This window comes from Eimeria necatrix, genomic scaffold, assembly GCF_000499385.1.
Source record: "Eimeria necatrix Houghton genomic scaffold, Enh_scaff147, whole genome shotgun sequence".
NCBI lineage: Eukaryota > Apicomplexa > Conoidasida > Eucoccidiorida > Eimeriidae > Eimeria > Eimeria necatrix.
Genome location: NW_013654960.1, coordinates 54,359 through 73,143, shown reverse-complemented (window position 1 = coordinate 73,143; position 18,785 = coordinate 54,359). Strand labels below are relative to the sequence as shown.

At 54.9% G+C, this 18,785-nt stretch overlaps 4 protein-coding genes across 4 annotated transcripts; all 4 read left to right on the top strand.

The window, feature by feature from the left end:
* Positions 1 to 192: 192 nt before the first annotated feature.
* Positions 193 to 1,687, top strand: ENH_00015030 (hypothetical protein; the record flags this gene model as incomplete). The annotated part of the gene is made up of 3 exons (XM_013584321.1): positions 193 to 306; positions 728 to 814; positions 1,097 to 1,687. The coding sequence occupies 3 exons, from the start codon at positions 193 to 195 to the stop codon at positions 1,685 to 1,687; spliced, it is 792 nt and encodes a 263-aa protein (XP_013439775.1).
* A 176-nt stretch (positions 1,688 to 1,863) lies between these two features.
* On the top strand, positions 1,864 to 3,664 carry ENH_00015020 (hypothetical protein; the record flags this gene model as incomplete). The annotated part of the gene is made up of 2 exons (XM_013584320.1): positions 1,864 to 1,973; positions 3,382 to 3,664. The coding sequence occupies 2 exons, from the start codon at positions 1,864 to 1,866 to the stop codon at positions 3,662 to 3,664; spliced, it is 393 nt and encodes a 130-aa protein (XP_013439774.1).
* Positions 3,665 to 3,802: 138 nt separating this feature from the next.
* Positions 3,803 to 7,268, top strand: ENH_00015010 (tRNA-splicing ligase RtcB homolog , related; the record flags this gene model as incomplete). Its single annotated transcript, XM_013584319.1, has 6 exons — positions 3,803 to 3,914; positions 4,313 to 4,483; positions 5,707 to 5,841; positions 6,473 to 6,561; positions 6,769 to 6,825; positions 7,098 to 7,268. The coding sequence occupies 6 exons, from the start codon at positions 3,803 to 3,805 to the stop codon at positions 7,266 to 7,268; spliced, it is 735 nt and encodes a 244-aa protein (XP_013439773.1).
* An 8,332-nt stretch (positions 7,269 to 15,600) lies between these two features.
* Positions 15,601 to 18,406, top strand: ENH_00015000 (hypothetical protein; the record flags this gene model as incomplete). Its single annotated transcript, XM_013584318.1, has 2 exons — positions 15,601 to 16,250; positions 16,414 to 18,406. 2 exons carry the CDS (start codon positions 15,601 to 15,603, stop codon positions 18,404 to 18,406), a joined length of 2,643 nt encoding a protein of 880 aa, XP_013439772.1.
* Between the last annotated feature and the right edge of the window lie 379 nt (positions 18,407 to 18,785).

The window sequence follows — 18,785 nt, the reverse complement described above, 5'->3', positions numbered from 1 at the left end:
CAGCAGCAGCAGCAGCAGCAGCAGCAGCAGCAGCAGCAGCAGCAGCAGCAGCAGCAGCAGCAGCACGCACATCTGGCGGGCGCAGGCCCCTTGTCCTTGCCCCTCCTTTTGCCTTCTGTTGTCTCTTCGAGTCTTTCGAAGACTCCGCCCTGGCCGGCGTAGCGGTCGTCTCTGCTGCTGCCGCCTTCGCGCATGCCGCGGCCCTGCAGCAGCAGCAGCAGCAGCAGCAGCAGCAGCAGCAGCAGCGGCAGCAGCAGCAGCGGCGGGGGCGGTGGGGGCAGCGGCAGCAGTGCGGCGGAGCTGAAGGTGAGGGACAAAGGGGGGCAGCAGCAGCAGGGGCTGAGTCAGCAGCAGCAGCAGCAGCAGCAGCAGCGGGGAGGGTTTAGCGCAGCAGCAGCAGCTGCTGCTGCTGCGCTAAACCCTAAACCCTAAACCCTAAACCCTAAACCCTTAAGCTTCGAGGGTCCAGGCGGCCCACCTTCTGTCGCAACCCTCTGGAGAGGGAGGCAGAGCGGCGGTCTTCTGCTTCTGCCATTTCTGCTGCTGCAGCTGCTGCTGCTGTTCGTCTCGCTGCTGCTGCTGCTGCTGCTGCTGCTCGTGCCGCTGCTGCTGCAGCTATTCTTCCCTGCCTGCAGTTGTTGCCGCTGCAGTCTGTCCCCGATGTCTATATTTGTGGCGAAACGTCGAATGAGGGTTTAGGGTTTAGGGTTTAGGGTTTAGGGTTTAGGGCTTGGGGGAGGCCGACGGCTGGGGCCCCCCGCGGAAGCCCTTGAAGGCAGCAAAGAGCGAGATGAAGCTAAAACCTCTTTTTAGGGTTTAGGGTTTTGCTGTTTAGCTATTGGGGTTTATCTTTTGAGGGTTTAGCCGAGGGTTTTCTCTCGCAGCAGCTGTGCTGCTGCTCCGTGCATGCAGCAGCAGCAGCAGCCCCGAGTGCTGCGCTGCAGCAGCAGGGGCCTCGGATTTGGCAGCAGCAGCACTTTTATTTCGCCTTTTTTTTCTTTAAAATACTTTAAATTAATTTTAAAACAAAAATAAATATTTAAAACTCGAAAAGCAGCAGCAGCAGGCCCTCGACCCGTTGCTGCTGCTGCTGCAGCTGTCTGTACACCCTAAATCCAAACGCACGAAGACACAGAGGCCTATAGGAAGTGCAGCAGCAGCCACAAGAGCAGCAGCAACAGCAGCAGCAAAGTCTGCAGCAGCAGCAACAAGAGCAGCAGCAGCAGCAAAGTCTGCAGCAGCAGCAAGATTCGCAACAACAGCAGCAAGAGCTGCAGCAGCACAGAAGCTGCTGCAGCGAAGAGGGCTCGGGGGTTCGTTACAGCTGAGCAGCAGCAGCAGGCCGCAGCTGCTCCTACTCCCAGCAGCAGCAGCAGCAGCAGCAGCATCTGTAGCTGAAGCAGCAGCGATCTCTGCAACAGCAGCAGAAGTAGCAATCTTCGTAGCAGCAGCAGCAGCAGCAAACTCCGCAGCAGCAGCAGCATCTGTAGCTGAAGCAGCAGCGATCTCTGCAACAGCAGCAGAAGTAGCAATCTTCGTAGCAGCAGCAGCAGCAAACTCCGCAGCAGCAGCAGCATCTGTAGCTGAAGCAGCAGCGGTCTCTGCAACAGCAGCAGTAACAGCAGAAGTAGCAATCTTCGTAGCAGCAGCAGCAGCAAACTCCGCAGCAGCAGCAGCGAGAAACTAGCAGCAGCAGCTGCACCCTGTGTAGCTGCAGCTTCTTATGCTCTCAAGCAGCAGCAAGTGCAAAACAGCAGCAACGCTGCTGCTGCTTCAGCAGCAGCAGCAGCAATGCCGTGCTGCAGCAGCAGCAGCAGCTGCCGCACCCTGTGTAGCTGCAGCAGCAAGTGCAAAACAGCAATAATGCTGCTGCTGCTGCAGCGCCAGCAGCAGCAGCAACGCCGTGCTGCAGCAGCAGTTATTTGCTTCCAGGCACAATCTCGGCAGCAGACAGCTGCTGCGCTGCAGTGTACGTACACCCCACTATCTTAGTGCTGCAGCTACGCCTCAATGCTGCTGCTTCTGCTGCAGCACAGCAGCAGCAAAAAACCCCTCATCCACTGCAGCAGCAGCAGCAGCAAGCCAGCACCCCACAAACCCTGCTGCAGCCGTGCTGCTGCAGCAGCACAGAACCCTCCGAGCTGCTCCATTTTGCTGCTGCCAGACTTCTAAACAAATCCATTTATTAACTAAAGTGCTCATTTGCTGTAAACCAATTCACTCCGCATGCAGCACTGCAGCAGCTGCTGCTGCAGCTGCTGCAGCAGCTGCTGCTGCAGCTGCTGCTGCACTGCAGCAGAGGCAGCTGCTGCTACGGCGAAGCAGGAGCAGCTGCCGCTGCGCCGCAGCAGCAACTGCTGCCTTTTCTATTCACTTGCGGAGAAACAGTTAACAGCAGAAGCAGCAATTGCATGCAGCAGCGTTGCTGCTGCTGCTGCTGCTGCTGCTGCTGCAGCTGCCCACACAAGTGCACCAGGCAGTCAGCAAGCAGCAGCAGCAGCAGGTGACACACAGCAGCACGAAACTAAACAAACAAAAGCCACAAAGGAAATGCTGCAGCAGCAAAGTGCTGCAGCAGCAGCAGCAAGAGGCTGTGGGGCGCGTTGCATGCGCGGAGGCTGAGGTGTACGTACACCGCAGATGGGATCCCCCTCAGAAAGCCGCCGTAACACGGAAAGCAGCAGGCAGTTTCTGCAGCAGCTGCAGCAGCAGCAGCAGCAATTAGCCAAGCCAATCATCTTGGGGGTTTTAGAACCTTCTTTTGAAGGAACAATCACACTGAAAGCAGCAGCAAAGCAGCAGAGGCCTTCTGCGTCCCGCAGCAGCAGCAGCAGCAGCGGGGAGAAGCCAGCAGCAGCAGCCCCGGCGCTGCTGCTGCTGCTGCTGCTGCTGCGGCCGCGCGTGCATGCGGAGCTGCTGCCGCTCGCTAATTAGCTGCTCTTTACTTTGTTTATTTATATTTAATGTTTATAAATACAATTTAAATTAAATTAATGAATTTACTAAAGACATTCCCGCGCTCGCGGAGTCCTCCCCCTGCGGTGTCTGCGCATACACCCCGGGCTTCGATGCACACGCCCCGAGCCCGCTGGCGAACAGCAAAGGGCGTTAGTTTTATTAAAAAGAGAAAAGACAAATAAATGGAGTTTAATTTATGAATTAAACTTCATTAAACTGCAGCAAAAACCCTAAAAACTAATTCCTAGACTCCAATCAGCTGAGCAGTGGCTGCTGCCGCCTGCTGCAGCAGCAAGGCGACAGCTGCAGCCTCCTGCCCTTAGTTCTTTTCCTTTTTTCTTTCTTTTTTTAGTCCCATTTCTTTGTTTTTCTTTTTTAATTCTATGAACGCACCGAATCCTGCTGCGCCGTAGAGCAGCAAAGCAGCAGCAGCAGCAGCAGCAGCAGCGACGACACCAACGGCAGCGCAGCAGCAGCAGCAGCAGCAGCAACGGCACAGGCAGCGCTGCAGCAACAGCAGCAGCAGCCATACAAACACTCCGGTGGTCCTTTTGAAAGCCCTGCGGACTACAGTGTCACAAGCAGGGGCTCTAGCGCAGCGCAGGACCAGCAGCAACAGCAACAGCAGCAGCAACAGCAACAGCAGCAGCAGCAGCAGCAGCAGCAGCGGCGAGAGCAGCAGCTGCGGAAAGAGCGAGAGCCTTAAGCGGCAGCTCTCACAGCAGCGCAAGCAGCAGCAGCAGCGCAGCAGCTGCCACTGCGCCGGTAGCAGCAGCAGCTCACCAACAGCAGCAGCAGCAGCAGCAGCAGCAGCAGCAGCAGCAGCAGCAGCAGCAGCAGCAAAATGTCGCGGGAGCGCACATTTGAAGAGGAAAAGGCATATCTTTACAGAGATGCGAAGCAAAAACAAACTCTGCACATTAAGAAGGGTTTTGTGCCCGGCATGAATGTGGCAGGTAAACCCTGAGGCTGTTGCTGAGGGTTTAGGGTTTACCCAAGGGTTTAGGGTTTAGGGTTTAGGGTTTAGGGTTTGTGCCCTGGGCCTAGGGTTTAGGGTTTGCCCCCTGGACCTAGGGTTGGGGGTTTGCTCCGAGGGCTAGGGTTTAGGGTTTACTCCCAGAGCCTAGGGTTTGGAGACTACTCCCCCTGCCTAGGGTTTAGGGTTTACTCCCGCGGCCTAGGGTTTAGGGTTTGCTGCCGAACCCTAGGGTTTAGGGTTTACCCCACTTCCTAGGGTTTGTGGTTTGCCGCATTTGCAGAGTGCGTTGCCGGCGCGAGCTGGGCTGCTGCTGCGGGTCTCGGGTCTCGGGTTTAGGGTTTAGGGTTTAGGGTTTAGGGTTTAGGGTTTGCGCAGGGGAAGTGTTTGTGAACGACGCGCTCGAGGGTTTGCTGCTGGAAGAGCTGCGAGGGTTTAGCAGCAAAAAGGGTTTTGGGGGTTTTCTTCCTGCGGTCAAACAAGTCGCTAATGTAGCGACTTTGCCTGGCATTCTGGGCAAGAGTGTTGGCCTTCCGGACATCCACGCAGGTCCCAAACCCTAAACCCTAAACCCTAAACCCTAAACCCTAAACCCTAGGGCCTGGTTGGCCCAAGCGCTAAACCCTAAACCCTCGCCAGTTCGCTGCGCTGCGCGCCGCCCGACGCGCGGCTCCCCAAGCCTCACGCAGCCCTTTGTCCAGCCCCCAAACCCTAAACCCTAAACCCTAAACCCTAAACCCTAAACCCTAATCGGCCCCAAACCCTAAACCCCAGCCCAGCCGCTCCTCCGGACGGCCGCCGAGCGCTCCCCCCCTGCCGCACAGCCGTTGCCCCGCCAGCCCGCAAACCCAGCCGCAAACCCCAAACCCCAAACCCTAAACCCTAAACCCTAAACCCTAAACCCTCGTGGCGCGCAGGGTACGGGTTCGCGATCGGGAACGTGGCGGCGTTTGACTGCGCAAACCCTCTTTCAGTGGTTTCTCCGGGCGGCGTGGGCTTCGACATAAACTGCGGAGTTCGGCTTTTGAGAACAAACTTAAAAGAAAAAGAAATAAAAGAAAAACAAGAACTAATTGCTCAAACCCTCTTCGACTTCATCCCCGTCGGAGTCGGCTCCCAGGGGGTCATTCCCTGCAAAATGCAAGGCGAGCCGCTCCACCAGCTAGCTAGCTAGCTGGCTGGCTAGCTGGCTGGCTAGCTGGCTGGCTAGCTAGCTAGCTGGCTGGCTGGCTAGCTAGCTAGCTAGCTAGCTGGCTGGCTGGCTGGCTGGCTGGCTAGCTAGCTAGCGAGCTAGCTTGCTGGCTGGGTAGCTGGCTGGCTGGGTAGCTCGCTGGCCAGCTAGCTGGCTCGCTGACTAGCTGGCTGGCTGGCTAGCTAGCTAGCTGGCTGGCTAGCTAGCTAGCTAGCTGGCTGGCTAGCTAGCTAGCTAGTTTGCTGGCTAGCTAGCTAGCTAGGTAGCTAGCTGGCTGGCTTGCTGGTTAGGGTTGGGTGTGTTGCAAGGGCGTGGGGTTTGTTGGGGGTTTAGGTCCGTTGCAAGGGTTTAGGGTTTACATCTAGGCTTTAGGGTTTACTTCAGGGGCTTAGGGTTTATTTTGAGGGTTTAGGGTTTGTTTCGAGGGTCTAGGGTTTGTTTTGAGGGTTTAGGGTTTGTTGCAGGGCTTTAGGGTTCACTGCCAGTGTTTAGGGCCTATATCAAGGATTCAGCCTTCAGCCTTCAGCCTTCAGGCTTTAGGGTTTAGGGTTTAGGGTTTAGGGTTTAGGGTTTAGGGTTTAGGGTTTAGGGTTTAGGGTTTGTGCAGACTTGGAGTCGGCGTTGGAGTTGGGGGGCGATTGGCTGCTGCGGCGCGGCTACGCCTGGACTGAAGACAAAGAGCACTGCGAGGAGAATGGCCGCATGTTAACAGCAGGTGATTTTGTTTTTTTTGATCATTTTAACTCCTTTTTAAACCCTTTTTTGTGGTTTTGAATCCCCCTTTAGTTCTCTATTATTATTTTGGACTTGTTTTGGCATTTGTAGCTTCTTTCGGCCGTTTTTAGAGCCTTTTAGGTCGCTCTAGATCCTTACAAGGGTTTTGGAGGGTTTGTCAAGGGTTTTGAAGGGTTTTGAAGGGTTTGGGGGGTTTCTAGATTTTCCCAAACCCTTAAAAGTCTTTTTGAAGTTTTCCAAACACCTCCTAAACCCTAAACCCTTTTGAGCCCTTGCAAACCCTTTGAAACCCTCGCGCGCATTTCCAAACCCTTTTGGAAGCTTTCTGATCTTTCTTACCCTAAACCCTAAACCCTAAACCCTTTTAAGCCCTCCTAAGCCTTTCTAGTCCTCCTCAAACCCTTTTAAACCCTCGTAAACCCTTTTGAATCCTTTAAAGTCCTCCTAAACCCTCTTAAACTTTCTTAAACCCTCTTAAACCCTCCTAAACCCTAAACTTAAAACGCTGCTAGCAAACCCTTACTACAGCAGAAGGGCGCAGCGGCGTCGAGGGTTTAGGGTTTAGGGTTTAGGGTTTAGGGTTTAGCTTTTAGGGTGCGGTTTTGCTGCAGACCCTTCGAAGGTTTCAATCAGGGCAAAGAAAAGAGGACTGCCGCAAATGGGCACCCTAGGTGCAGGCAACCATTACTGCGAAGTGCAGGTGCTAAACCCTAAACCCTAAACCCTAAACCCTAAACCCTCGGCCTCTCCAGTGGTTGGGTCGGCTGCACAGCGTGGTTTAGAGCCCATCAGCCGAGTTGAAGAGCTGCGCGTGGACTCTGCAGCAACACGCGAAACTCAGGGTTTATTGTTTAGGGTTTAGGGTTTGGGGTTTAGGGTTTAGGGTTTAGGGTTTGGGGCCGCGGCGACGCAGGTTGTTGACGAGGTTTACGACGAGTTTGCTGCGAAGAAAATGGGGCTGGAGGTTCGCCAATATTCCCAAAATCCCAAACCCTTTGCTGCTGAGCCACTGCGTGGCCTTTGCGCGGCCAGGGTTTAGGGTTTAGGGTTTAGGGTTTAGGGTTTAGGGTTTAGGGTTTGAGGGGAAGGCATAGCTCTAGCCGCGCCTCACTGGGAGTCGTGGCGCGTCGCAGCGCACCTCGAAGCCCGGGCGCCGCGGCGGGTCCAGCCTCGCGTTTAGGGTTTAGGGTTTAGGGTTTAGGGTTTAGGGTTTAGGGTTTAGGATTTGCGTTTCAGAAGGACCAGGTGTGCGTGATGGTGCACTCGGGCAGCAGGGGTTTGGGCCACCAAGTGGCCACAGACGCTCTTGTGGTGATGGAGAAGTCCATGGCGAGAGATAACTTAAACCCTATAGACAAGCAGTTGGCCTGTGCGCGCATAGCATCTCAGGAGGTTTGCAAACCCTAAACCCTAGCTAAACCCTCGCTAAACCCTCGCTAAACCCTAGCTAAACCCTAGCGCGGGTCCTAAACCCTAGCTGTGCGCGGCTGCGCTGCAGTGCTTGCTGCAGTTCAGGGTTTCTGCGGCCTCCAGCGAGGGTTTGTGCGAGGGTTTGGGGTTTGAGGGTTTAGGGTTTGCAGTAGGGCTTTTTTCCCTACGGCTCAGGGTTTAGGGCTCGCAGGAGGGCTTAGGGTTTGCACGAGGGTTTAGGGTTTGGCTTTGTGGGTGGAGGGTTTTCCGGAGGGTTTGTGGGCCTTTCTGGGGTTAGCAGCAACATGCGCAGCGAGTTTGAGAGCTGCACGAGGGTTTAGGGTTTGCCGAGGGTTTAGGGTTTGCCGAGGGTTTAGGGTTTGTGAAGGGTTTAGGGCCTGCCGAGGGTTTGGGGCCAATGGGCGAATCCAGCGTTCAGGATTTGTGGAGGAGGGCGTAGGGCCTTCGCGGGTTGAGGGTTTGTGGAGGGTTTAGGGTTTGTGGAGGGTTTAGGGTTTGTGGAGGGTTTAGGGTTTGTGGAGGGTTTAGGGTTTAGGGTTTAGGGTTTGGCGCTGCAGGGCCAGGACTACTTGGCCACAATGGCTGCTGCAGCAAACTTCGGTTTAGGGTTTGTGGAGGGTTTAGGGTTTGTGGAGGGTTTAGGGTTTAGGGTTTCGGGTTTGGCGCTGCAGGGGCAGGACTACTTGGCCGCAATGGCTGCTGCAGCAAACTTCGCCTGGGTTAATAGAGGGGCCATTTCCTTTTTAGTTCGAGAGGCTTTTGCAAAAGTAATGGGCCAGTCTCCAGACGACATGGACATGCACGTGGTTTACGACGTTTCCCACAACATCGCCAAAGTCGAGGTCCAAACCCTAAACCCTAAACCCTAAACCCTAGACCCTAAACCCTAAACCCTACGCCGTAGCTGGGCGCTGGGGCGCGCCCGCAGCTGCCCGCGCTGCTGCGCTGCGTTCCGCGGCGGCTGCGCTCCCGCCGCGCGCGCGCGCCCCAAACCCTAAACCCCAAACCCTAAACCCTAAACCCTAAATTAGGGTTTGCGCGCAGGAGCACATGTGGGGCGGCAGCGTGCGCACTGTGCTGGTTCACCGCAAAGGAGCCACCAGGGCCCTCCCCCCCCACCACCCTTTAGTGCCTTCGAGTTACCAATTAATAGGCCAGCCAGTCCTTGTGGGGGGCACAATGGGTTCGGCCAGTTACGTGCTGCTGGGGACCCCGGGGGGGCCCCCTGGGCCTCCACCTGCCACGGGGCCGGCAGAGCCAAAAGCAGAAACGCCAGCAGAAACTCCATTCCCTTTCAACAAATCCTCGACCAACTTCAACAACGAAACATCTCCGTACATACACACACAACAACAGGGGCCCCCGGGGACCTGGGGGAGTTTTGGGGAAATGGGGGGGTTTAGGGGATTTGGGGGATATGGGGTCCTTGGTGGGGTTTAGGGTTTAGGGTTTAGGGTTTAGGGTTTAGGGTTTAGGGTTTAGGGTTTAGGGTTTAGTGCTGGACGGAGGTGGTGTGGTTCTGTTGACTTGAGTTGTTACATGGGGAATTTTTGCAGTGTTCTGTCTGTGTCTTTTGGCCTTGGCTTCGAGGCTTTGCCGCTGCCGCTGCTGCTGCTGCTGCTGCTGCTGCTGCTGGTTGTGGGGAAAGCGTGTGCTGCTGCTGCTGCTGCTGCTGCTGCTGTCTGCAGCTGCGGGTGGCTTCGCCGAAGCTGGTGGCAGAAGAAGCTCCAGCTTCTTACAAAGACATTTCGGAAGTTGTTGAAACTTGCCACCAAGCTGGGATTTCCAAGAAGTGCGTTCGACTTCGCCCAGTGGCTGTCATCAAGGGCTGAATCCACGCAGCAGCAGCAGCAGCAGCAGCAGCAGCAGCAGCAGCAGCAGCGGCGGCAGCAGCAGCGGCAGCAGCAGCAGCAGCAGCGGCGGCAGCAGCAGCGGCAGCAGCAGCGGCAGCAGGAGTTGTTTGGAGGCACGCAAGGCAGCAGCGCAGACGCAGGAGGGTTTGCTAGATGGATGGCGGGCCCTGCAGAACCCTAAACCCTAAACCCTAAACCCTAAACCCTAATTTTCCAGGGCTTTTAGGCACTGGCCTAGGACTGAGTCTAAGTAAGAAGTGGGACCCCCAAAAACATTTAAATAAACCCTATAGGGCCCCCTAAATGTTTTTAAAGGCATTAGAGTCATTTAAGGGGCCCCAAGGGCCCATTTAAATACAATTAAATGCAATTAAATGCAATTAAATGCAATTAAATGCATTTTAGGCATTTAGGGGGCCCCAAAGGTCCATTTGAATGCCTCAGGGGGCCCCATCTTTGATTAAATGGTCTTTTGTGTCCATTTAAATGCCTTTAATGTCTTTAGAGGCATTTAAATTGACCCATTTGGCCACTAAATGCCTTTATTGCCTTTAGTGTCTCTCTAGGCATTCAAGTGGCCCTGGGGGCCCCCAGGGGCCCCCCAGGGCCCCCTGGGGGCCTTCAAGTGGCCCTGGGGGCCCCCAGGGGCCCCTGGGAGCCTTCAAGTGGCCCTGGGGGCCCCCAGGGGCCCCTGGGGGGCCCCTGGGGGGCCCCTGGGGGGCCCCTGGGGGCCCCCAGGGGCCCCATGTGTGAGAGCAGGAGGCTCTAGTTTAGGCCATTTGGGGATGGCCATTTGTTAGTTTGGCAGCAGCAGCAGCAGCAGCAGCTGCTGCTGCTGCAGCGGGCCACACTAGCGTGCTGCTGCCGCTGCTGCTGCAGCAGCAGCAGACCACAGTAGTGTGGCTTCGCTTTAGCTGCTTCCGCTGCTGCTGCTCCTGCAGCAGCACTGCAGCAGCAGTGGGTCTTTCTTTCATTTGTGGATTCTTGCTGCAGACTTGTAAATTAATTATTTATTTTTAAACAAATGAAATACTTTTTTAATCTCAGAGTCAATCAAAAGGAATAATAATTTATTTTCTAAACTTCTTTATCTTAAAAGCTCTAAGTAATAAATAGAAGCCCCACTGCCGCATGCACAGCAGCAAAAAGATATTTCATTTTCCCAATTTGCTGCTTCAAAAGCCCCCATATAAAAGTCCCAAATGGCCAGTCTTTTTCTTTTCCCCCAATTAAAAAAAGAACCCCATTCTATCGACAGCTGTGCTGCTGCTGCTGCTGCTGTTGCTGCTGCTGCTGCTGTTGCTGCTGCTGCTGCTGCTGGGACCCTGCCTGCTTTTGCTTCCACAGGGAAGGGGGGCCCCCTATTAAGACTTAGTGCAGCCATTTGCAGCAAACCTTAAGACTATTTTGAAGTGCTGCTAGGGTACAGGGGCCCCCCTGCTCAAAATGGAGGGCTTGGGGGCCCCCGCTGCAGCAGCTGCAGCAGCCGCAGCAGCAGCAGCAGCAGCAAACTGGGAGAAGTGTGTGTTGCTGCAGTCGCGGCTAGTTCTGTGGCCTACCTGCTGCTGTGCAACTTGGCTGCCATAGTTAAGAGAACAGGAATTGACTTATTAAGACAAAAAGTTGAATAAAATGCCGAATAAAATGCTAAATAAATTTGATTTTTAAATGTAAAAATGCAGAAAGTTGAGACTTGGTGAAGTTTCTTTACCCTGCAAATAACTCAGTGGATCTGATTTGGCAAACTTTGCAAATTTTCCACTTCGTCGCTTTGAATTTCAAGAAGTGGAAAGGGCTCGTGCATGCTTTCGGGTCTTTCAGAATTGAATTAAAATATTTAAATATATAAAATAAATTAAAATGCTTTTAAATATCCCTTTTTTCGTCTTTTAAACCGTTGGAAATGGATCTTTCAACTACAGGTGCCAGCTCGCAACGCCCAATGTCCTGTGTAAACTAACTGGATTTCGAACTGCTCTTTCCTTTGATTATATAAATATATAAATATAACAAATATAATGAAGATAATAAATGTAATAAACATAATAAATATAATTCGCCAGGCATGTGTAGAAGGCACTTCGCTGCAGAGTTTGAAACTCAAAATCGCACTGAGGGGGAGAATCAGGATCGCACGAAGTGCAAGTTGGGACAAAAAAGGAGCAGATTAAAATATTATAAATGCAAATTCCATTTTTATTTATAATATTTAACTCCACTTTGTTTTTAAAATATAAAAAGGAGCTCCAGTTGTTCGTTGATTGTTTCCGCGTTCATAGCTCCTGCCCACAGCATCCATGAGCGTTGCCACACAATTGGGCGAAAGAGGAATGAAGCACTTAATTAAATTCCTCCGTTTGATTGAATTTTAGCATTTAATTGAATTTTAACATTTAATTAAATTCCATAATCTAGAAAAAGGATAATCTTCGCGGATTCCCCATTATTAGGGGTGGGGGCCGGTGGTTGCAGCTAATCTGCACCACAGCACAGAGTTGAATGCGCTGTGTTCGCAGCTGCTGTTCTCACTCGCCTGAAACCCTTTTAAATTCCACTTCTTGCAACACTTTTAATTATTTTAAATTATATTTTTTAGAAAAAGACTCAAAGCTAGCTCTGCTGCAGATCACTTGTTTTCAAAGTCCTCAGAATTTCACGTTTGGGGGGCCCCTGGCCTTCAACTGAGCCACCAGAGCCAACTGTGGGCTCCCCCACACAAGAGATTTCCTCTAAATGAAACTGCTGCAAAAGGAAATAGAAATATGAAAAGGAAAAGAAAGAAAACAGTTAAATATATCGGAGTTTCTGTTCAAATGAAAGCTCGAAGGATTCCTCAAGCATGCAGCAGAGGGGCTGGAACTGCGAGTGCGACGGCGCCGGCACTTGACGAAAAAATTGGCATTTTGCGGGAAAGAAAGTGCCTTTTTGGAAGTTTTAATTCCACTGAAATTAAGATATTCAAAAGTGTTTCAAATAGTTTTGAATTTGGGACTTTTTCCGGAAGTTTCAAAGCATTCGCGCGACAACCGGCCCCAGAAGAGTTGAGTACGCACTGCTGCAGCTACCTGTAGATCTGGCTGCCACTCTGCAAAATGCAGGCAAACAACTCATTTAAAAACTTTTTAAATTCACATATTTAGAAGAAATTTGTGTTCAAGTTCCTTTTTCCTTTCAAAAAAGGAAACTATGAAAGATCTGACACCCACTACGGGTGGGTCGGAGCCCCGACAGCTCAGTCAACCCTACACGCTGGCGGCACTTCCTGCCTAATTGACTTTATATAATATAAATATTCCATTTAAATATTATTTTCACAAAATAGGCCACTTCAGGCCCATAAAAAGCCTCTGAAAACCTCTCAAAAGACCCCAGCTGCTTGCTGCAGCTATTTGCTGCAGCTTGGCTCCCAAGAAGCTGCCTCAAAGACCCAGAAAAGAGCCAAAGACGAATCTCAAAGTCTCATAGAGACAAATTAGGGGCCCCCTGGGGGCCCCCCACAAGCTTTTTAGGGGCCCCTAGGGTTTCCTCGGGGCCCCCCACAAGCCCTTTAGGGGCCCCTAGCGCGCCCTGGGGGGCCCCCCAAGCCCAAACGGGGCCCCTAGGGTTCCCTGCGGGGCCCCCACAAGCCTCTAAGGGGCCCCTAGGGCCCCCCCGTGGGGGCCCCAGAAGCTCCTTAGGGGCCTCTAGAGCTCCCTGTGGGACACAAGCCCACTATGCCCCTATAGGACTTACTGTGGGGCCCCCAGAAACCCCACGGGGGCCCCTAGGACTTCCTGGGGGGTCCCCAGAAGCTCCTGGGGGCCCCTAGAGCTCCTTGGGGGCCCCCCCACAAGCCCCTTTGGGGCCCCTAGGGCTCCTGGGGGGCCCCCAGATGCCCCTTGGGGGCCCCAGGGGCTGCATGGGGGGCCCCCAAAAGCCCCTGGGGGGCCCCTAGGGCCCCCCGGGGGGCCCCCAAAGGCCTTATGCCGTGGCAGTTAAAGAGTTTTTTCGACGGAGAAGTTCTTGAATAAAGAATTTGTTTTTAATTATTTTGTGATTGTCTTCAGAATAAAATAATTTAAACCATTTATAATTTAAAACATTTCCATTAAAGCAGCAACTTGAAACAAATGTTGCAGCAAAAGCCCGGGCTTTGCTGCCAGCAAAAGGCTGCAGCTGCAGCGCCTGCTGCAGCAGCAAATGGCTGCAGCAGCAAAGGCAGCAAAAAGCTCCCAGAAAAGGAAAGAAATGCATTTATTTGATTTAAACTTTTAAATATTTTTAAAAGAATAAAATCAAAAGATTTGCAAAAAAGCTTTTCCTAATTTTATGGCCACAGCATCTTTGGAATAGATGCAATTGGACTTCTCTGGAAGTAAAAAGCAGTTCTTGTTTCGCAATTTGTGCAATTAATTAAATCAATTAAATCAGTTGATTTAATTGAATTAAATAATTTAATTAAATTAATTTAATTAATTAAATAAATGTAATTAATTAATTCAATTTGGTTAATTCAAATTATTCAACTTCTGCAGTTTCGCGTTCTCGGGTTGCAGAGGAAGCAAAGACTGCGGAATTCGTCGCGGATTTTAATTTTTAATTTTTGATTTAATAAATTAGAAATAAATAATTAATTTTAATTCTTTGTGAGTGTCTTTTGAGGCCAAAGAAGGCGAAACTGGAAGCAGCAGAAGTGCTGCTGCTGCTGCTGCTGCGGACTCGTGCTGCAGTTGCTGCTCTAAGGCGGGCTAGCGCAGGCTGCTGCTGCGCGCTGCTTAGCTGCTGCTGCTGCACACAAAAGCAGCAGCAGCAGCAGCAGCAGCGCTGCAGCAAAGGAGGCGCAGCTAAACAGCAAGCAAATCCTCGAAAGCAGAGCCCCGGGATCTGCTGCAGCACTAAGAAAGTGTAAGAAGTGAACTTGCATGCATGCAAGAGCTGCAGCAGCAGCTGCTGCAGCCTTTTGGGGAGTGGGAAGCAAAGGGAGTTCTTAAGAAGTGCAGCAAAGAGGAGCTGCTGCTGACTCTCTGGGGCGCAGCAGCTGCTGGCCAGAAGCAGCAAGCAGCACAGCAGCAGCGCATGCAAAGGAGAGAAGCCCTGCTGCTCAGCAGCAGCGGGGAAGCAAAAGAAACGGATTTCAGCAGCGCAGCAAGTTGCTGAGCAGCAGCAGCAGCTTGCTGCAGCGGCAGTAGAAGGACAAGGACAGACACAGCAGACACACCTGAGGGGCGTGCTGGTGGGGCTGCAGCAAAGCCTTTTAGCTGAAAAACAGGCAGATAAACAGCAGCAGCAGCAGCAGCAACGGAGGTAGCAGCAGCAGCAGCTGCTGCTGCGTCACACAAGCAACCACGCCAGGCTGTCCGTACACCCCAGCTGCTCCCGCGACACCCTTTCAACTTCTTCGCAACTGCTGCTTCTCATTTTTAACTTCTTTATTTTGCAAAAAGTTTGAATAGGCACTCCCCATCCAGCCCCAGAGGCGCAGCAGCAAGAAGGCCTGCCGCTGCTGCTGCGGCTGCTGCGGCTGCTGCTGCCGAGCAGCAGCGCGTACACCAGTAACGAAAGCCGCAAAAAAACGGCAGCAGCAGCAGGAATAAATACTAATATTTAAATGCTGCTTGCTGCTGCATTTTGCTGCTGCACATTGCGGTGAGGCTGCTGCAGCAGCTGCTGCTGCAGTAGCGGGGTCTGGCAGGGATCAGTGCCCCTAGCCTCATGCTCAGCAGCAGCAGCAGCGGCAGCAGCTGCTGCTGCGGTGGAGGAGACCCCTTTGCCCAGTATTGTCTTTGCTGCTGCTGCTGCATTGTGAGCTCCTGCTGCCTTTGCTGATCTTTCTTCAAGAGATCTCTTAACCGCGGTTGTCTCCCTGGGGACTTCAGGTCTCCAGCAACGCCTTTCAGCAGCAGCAGCAGCAGCAGCAGCTGCTGCTGCTGCTCGAACTGCAGCAGCAGCAGCAACGCAGCGGCAGCGCACGGACCGAATATACGATTCTTGCTGCTACTTCTGGACTCTGGGCTGCTGCAGCAGCGGAATTTAGCGGCAGCAGCAGCAGCAGCAGCAGCAGCAGCGCCGGCTCCTTCTGCGGCCGATATGCCACCTCCCAGGGGCATTCAGCAGCCGCAGCAGCAACAGAAGGCGCAGCAGAAACAAGTGGGGGTGCCACGGCTGCAGCAGCAGGTGGGCAACTAGCTGCGAGTCCGTGTGCTGCTTTTCGCGCTGCTGCAGCAGCAGAAGGCTCCGCAGCAGCAGCAGCAGCAGCAGCCTCAGCAGCAGCAGCAGCAGATGGGACCTGCAGCACCAGCCTCAGCAGCCCCCTGCAGCCCCATAGCAAACACGCGCCCGCCTGCTCCATGTGTCTCTTAAATTCGACAGGAGCATCAGCGACAGCAGCAGCAGCAGCAGCAGCAGAAGCAGCAGCAGCAGCAGCAGCAGCAGCAGTGTGCACGTAGCCCGGTCGACGCCTCACCGTCCTTTTGCGCATGCAGCGCCCAAGTGAGCAGCAGCAGCAGCTGCTGCAGCTGCAGCAGGAGCTGCAACAACAGGAGGAGCAGCAGCAGCAGGAACTCTACGCCGGCGAGCCCCAAGAAAGTGGCCCGCAGCAGCGGGAAGAGGAGGGGAAGCAGCAAGAGCAGCAGCAGGAACAGCAGCAGCCCGAGCAGCAGCAGCAGGAACAGCAGCAGCCCGAGCAGCAGCAGCAGGAGCAGCAGGGAGAGCAGCAAGCAGGCGCCTGCGACGGCAGCCAGCAGCACAAAGGGGGCCTCAGCAGCGACGATGGGGGCCTCTTGATGCTGCAGCAGCAGCTGCAGCAGCAGCTGCAGCTGCAGCAGCAGCAGCAGCAGGAACCAGCGCTGAAGCAGGAAAACCCCGCACTCTCCCAGGACGGGCCGGCTCAGGAGCGGCTGCAGCAGCTGCAGCAGCTGCAGCAGCACCAGCTGCAGCAGCTGCAGCAGCACCAGCTGCAGCACCACAACCTCCAGCAGCAGCACCACCTGCAGAGGCACCACTTGCAGCAGCAGCAGATGAAGCAGCAGCAGCAAGACGCGTATGAGTCCAGCAGCAGCCCAAGAGCTCCTGGCGATGACTTTGCAGAGTTCTCCAAAGGAGAGAGGGATGTGTTTGCTGTTTCAGGGTGACTGTTGTTGCTGCTGCTGCTGTTGCTGCTGCTGCTGTTGCTGCTGCTGCTGTTGCTGCTGCTGCTGTTGCTGCTGCTGCTGCTAAGCCGACACCGCCGGCGCCGGTAAGTAGCTTGCGGTCTGTGTGCTGCGCATGCGTTGCTGCTGCTGTTGCTGCAGAGAAGGAGCAGAGCAGCAGCTGCAGGCTGAGCCGCAGCAGCTCGTGCTGCAGCATCTGCAGCACCTGCAGCAGCTGCAGCAGCTGCAGCAGATGGCGTCAGATGTGCTGTGGACCAACGACAACAGGCAGCAGCAAACGCTGTCTTCTTTGGGGCCCGATTACGTTCTGAAGCTGCTGCTTCTTCAGCAGCAGCTGCAGCAGCAGCAGCAGGTACAGCAGCTGCATGGGCAGCAGCAGCAGCAGCAGCAGCAGCAGCAGCAGTTTGCCATGCCGCAAACCCCGCAGGGCCAGGGCGTAGACGTTTCCAATGGCCTGTCGAGTTGCGGCAGCGGGATGGACCCAGCAGCAGCAGCAGCAGCCTCTGTTGCAGCCTTCAGCGACGGCGACATGCAGCAGCAGCAGCAGCAGCAGCAGCAGCAGCAAACAGAAGGTGCTGCAGGGGCCCCCCTCGGCGCCTCCCCCCTGTGGGGCCCCCCAAACCCTCATAAGAGGCTGCGGCGGGGCAAAAGGGGGGGCAGAAATAAACAAAAGAGAAAAGAAAGAGGAGCAGCAGCAGCAGCAGCTGCTGCTGCTGCTGCTGCGCCTTTTGACTGCGCGCAGGAGGCCTCGGGGGGCATTGACCTGCAGCAGCTGGCTGCTGCTCGCCCCGAACTCCTGCTGCTCGCCACGCGGCTGCTGCAGCTGCAGAAGCAGCAGCAGCAGCAGCAGCAGCAGCAACAGCAATTCAGAGAAATGCTGCGTCTGCAGCAGTCAAGGGATTTCATGAGGGCGCAGCAGCAGCGCCAACAACAGCAGCGGCAGCTGCAGCAGCAGCAGCAGCAGCAGCTGCTGATGCAACGGGACAGCTACCAGCGTGCTGGATACACCACTGGCTCAGTGGGCCCTCGACAGCAGCAGATGCAGCAGCAATTGCTTGAACAGCAGCTGCAGCAGTTGCTGCAGCAGCAAGTGCTGCTGCAACAGCAGCGCGGGCTCAGTTGCCAGGACGTGGTTCTCAGGCAGCTGCAGCAGCAGCAGCAGCAGCAGCCGCAGCAGCAGCCGCAGCAGCAGCCGCAGCCGCAGTACGTTCTGCAGCAGCAGCAGCAGGACCAGCAGATCTACATGAGAGACGGCAGACCTGGTCGCCTGCAGCCTCAGCAGCAGCAGCTGCAGCAGCAGCTGCAGCAGCAGCAGCTGCAGCAGCCGCAACTGCAGCAGCAGCAGCAGCAGCAAGAGGCACATTCTAATGTGTACTCAGATGATCGGTATCTCTCGGGTGTACGCGACCCCGTAGCCGTTAACAGAGGCGGAGCGGGGGCGCTTTGGGGCCGGCAGCTGCAGCAGCTGCAGCAGCAGCAGCAGCAGCAGCAGCAGCAGCAGCAGCAGCAGCAGCAGCCGCAGCAGCAGCCCCTTAGACTCAACATGAACAACAGCACCAGTGGTCGTGTGTTCGTAGTTTCTGCACAACGGCCCGAGATAGCATCAAGCCAGCAGCAGCAGCAGCAGCAGCAGCAGCATGAGCAGCAGCAAGAGCAGCAGCAAGCAGCTGGCTTAGGGCCTGTGGGGCCCCATGCAGTTCCATCAGGCCTGGATGTGTTGCCTGCTGCGGCTGCAGCTGCTGCACCGTTCTCAGCAGCAGCAGCAGCAGCAGCAGCAGATAAGGACCTCACTGATTTGGCACAGTGTTTCTCCGAGTGCACCATCAGTCCCTGTGAGGGGCTCTTTGCTGCTGCTGCTGCTGCCGCTGCTGCTGCTGCTCCGACGTTCCTGAAGGGAGCAGCAGCAGCAGCAGGGCGGGTGCGGCCGGCGGGGTACTGGAGCAGCGCAGCAGCAGCAGCAGCAGCAGCAGGTCCCGTGGGCAGCGGCTTCGACACCGCAGCCTGCAGCACCAACAGCAGCAGCAACCACAGGAGAAGCAGCAGCCGCAGCATCAGCAGCATAACGAACAACAAGCATGCAGGCGGCTACAGTTTGCTGCCAGAGCCTTTAGAGGAGAACAAGCTGCTGCTCTGACGCTGCTGCAGCAGCTGCGGAGCGGCCAGCAGCAGCAGCAGCAGCAGCAGCAGCAGCAGCAGCAGCAGCTGCTGCAGCAACAGGTGTTTCTTACTTAGTCCCGTCTATCTCTTTGGCCGCGAGCTCAAAGAGCAGCTCTTGTTTCCCTTTCTGTCCGAAAGGGCCCCCTTACTAAGACAGTGGGGGCGGGGGGGCCCCTAAGAAGGCACTGGGGGCCCCCCTGGGGGCCCCCCTGCCAAGGTGTGTCTGTCATTCCCAGGAGTGGCCCTCTGAGGCCCCTTGAGGCCTTGGGCGAGCGGTCGCGTAGCTGTGTCTGGCGGGGGCCCCCGGGGGCCCCCGGGGGCCCCTGGGGGCCCCCGGGGGCCCCTGCGGGGGGGGG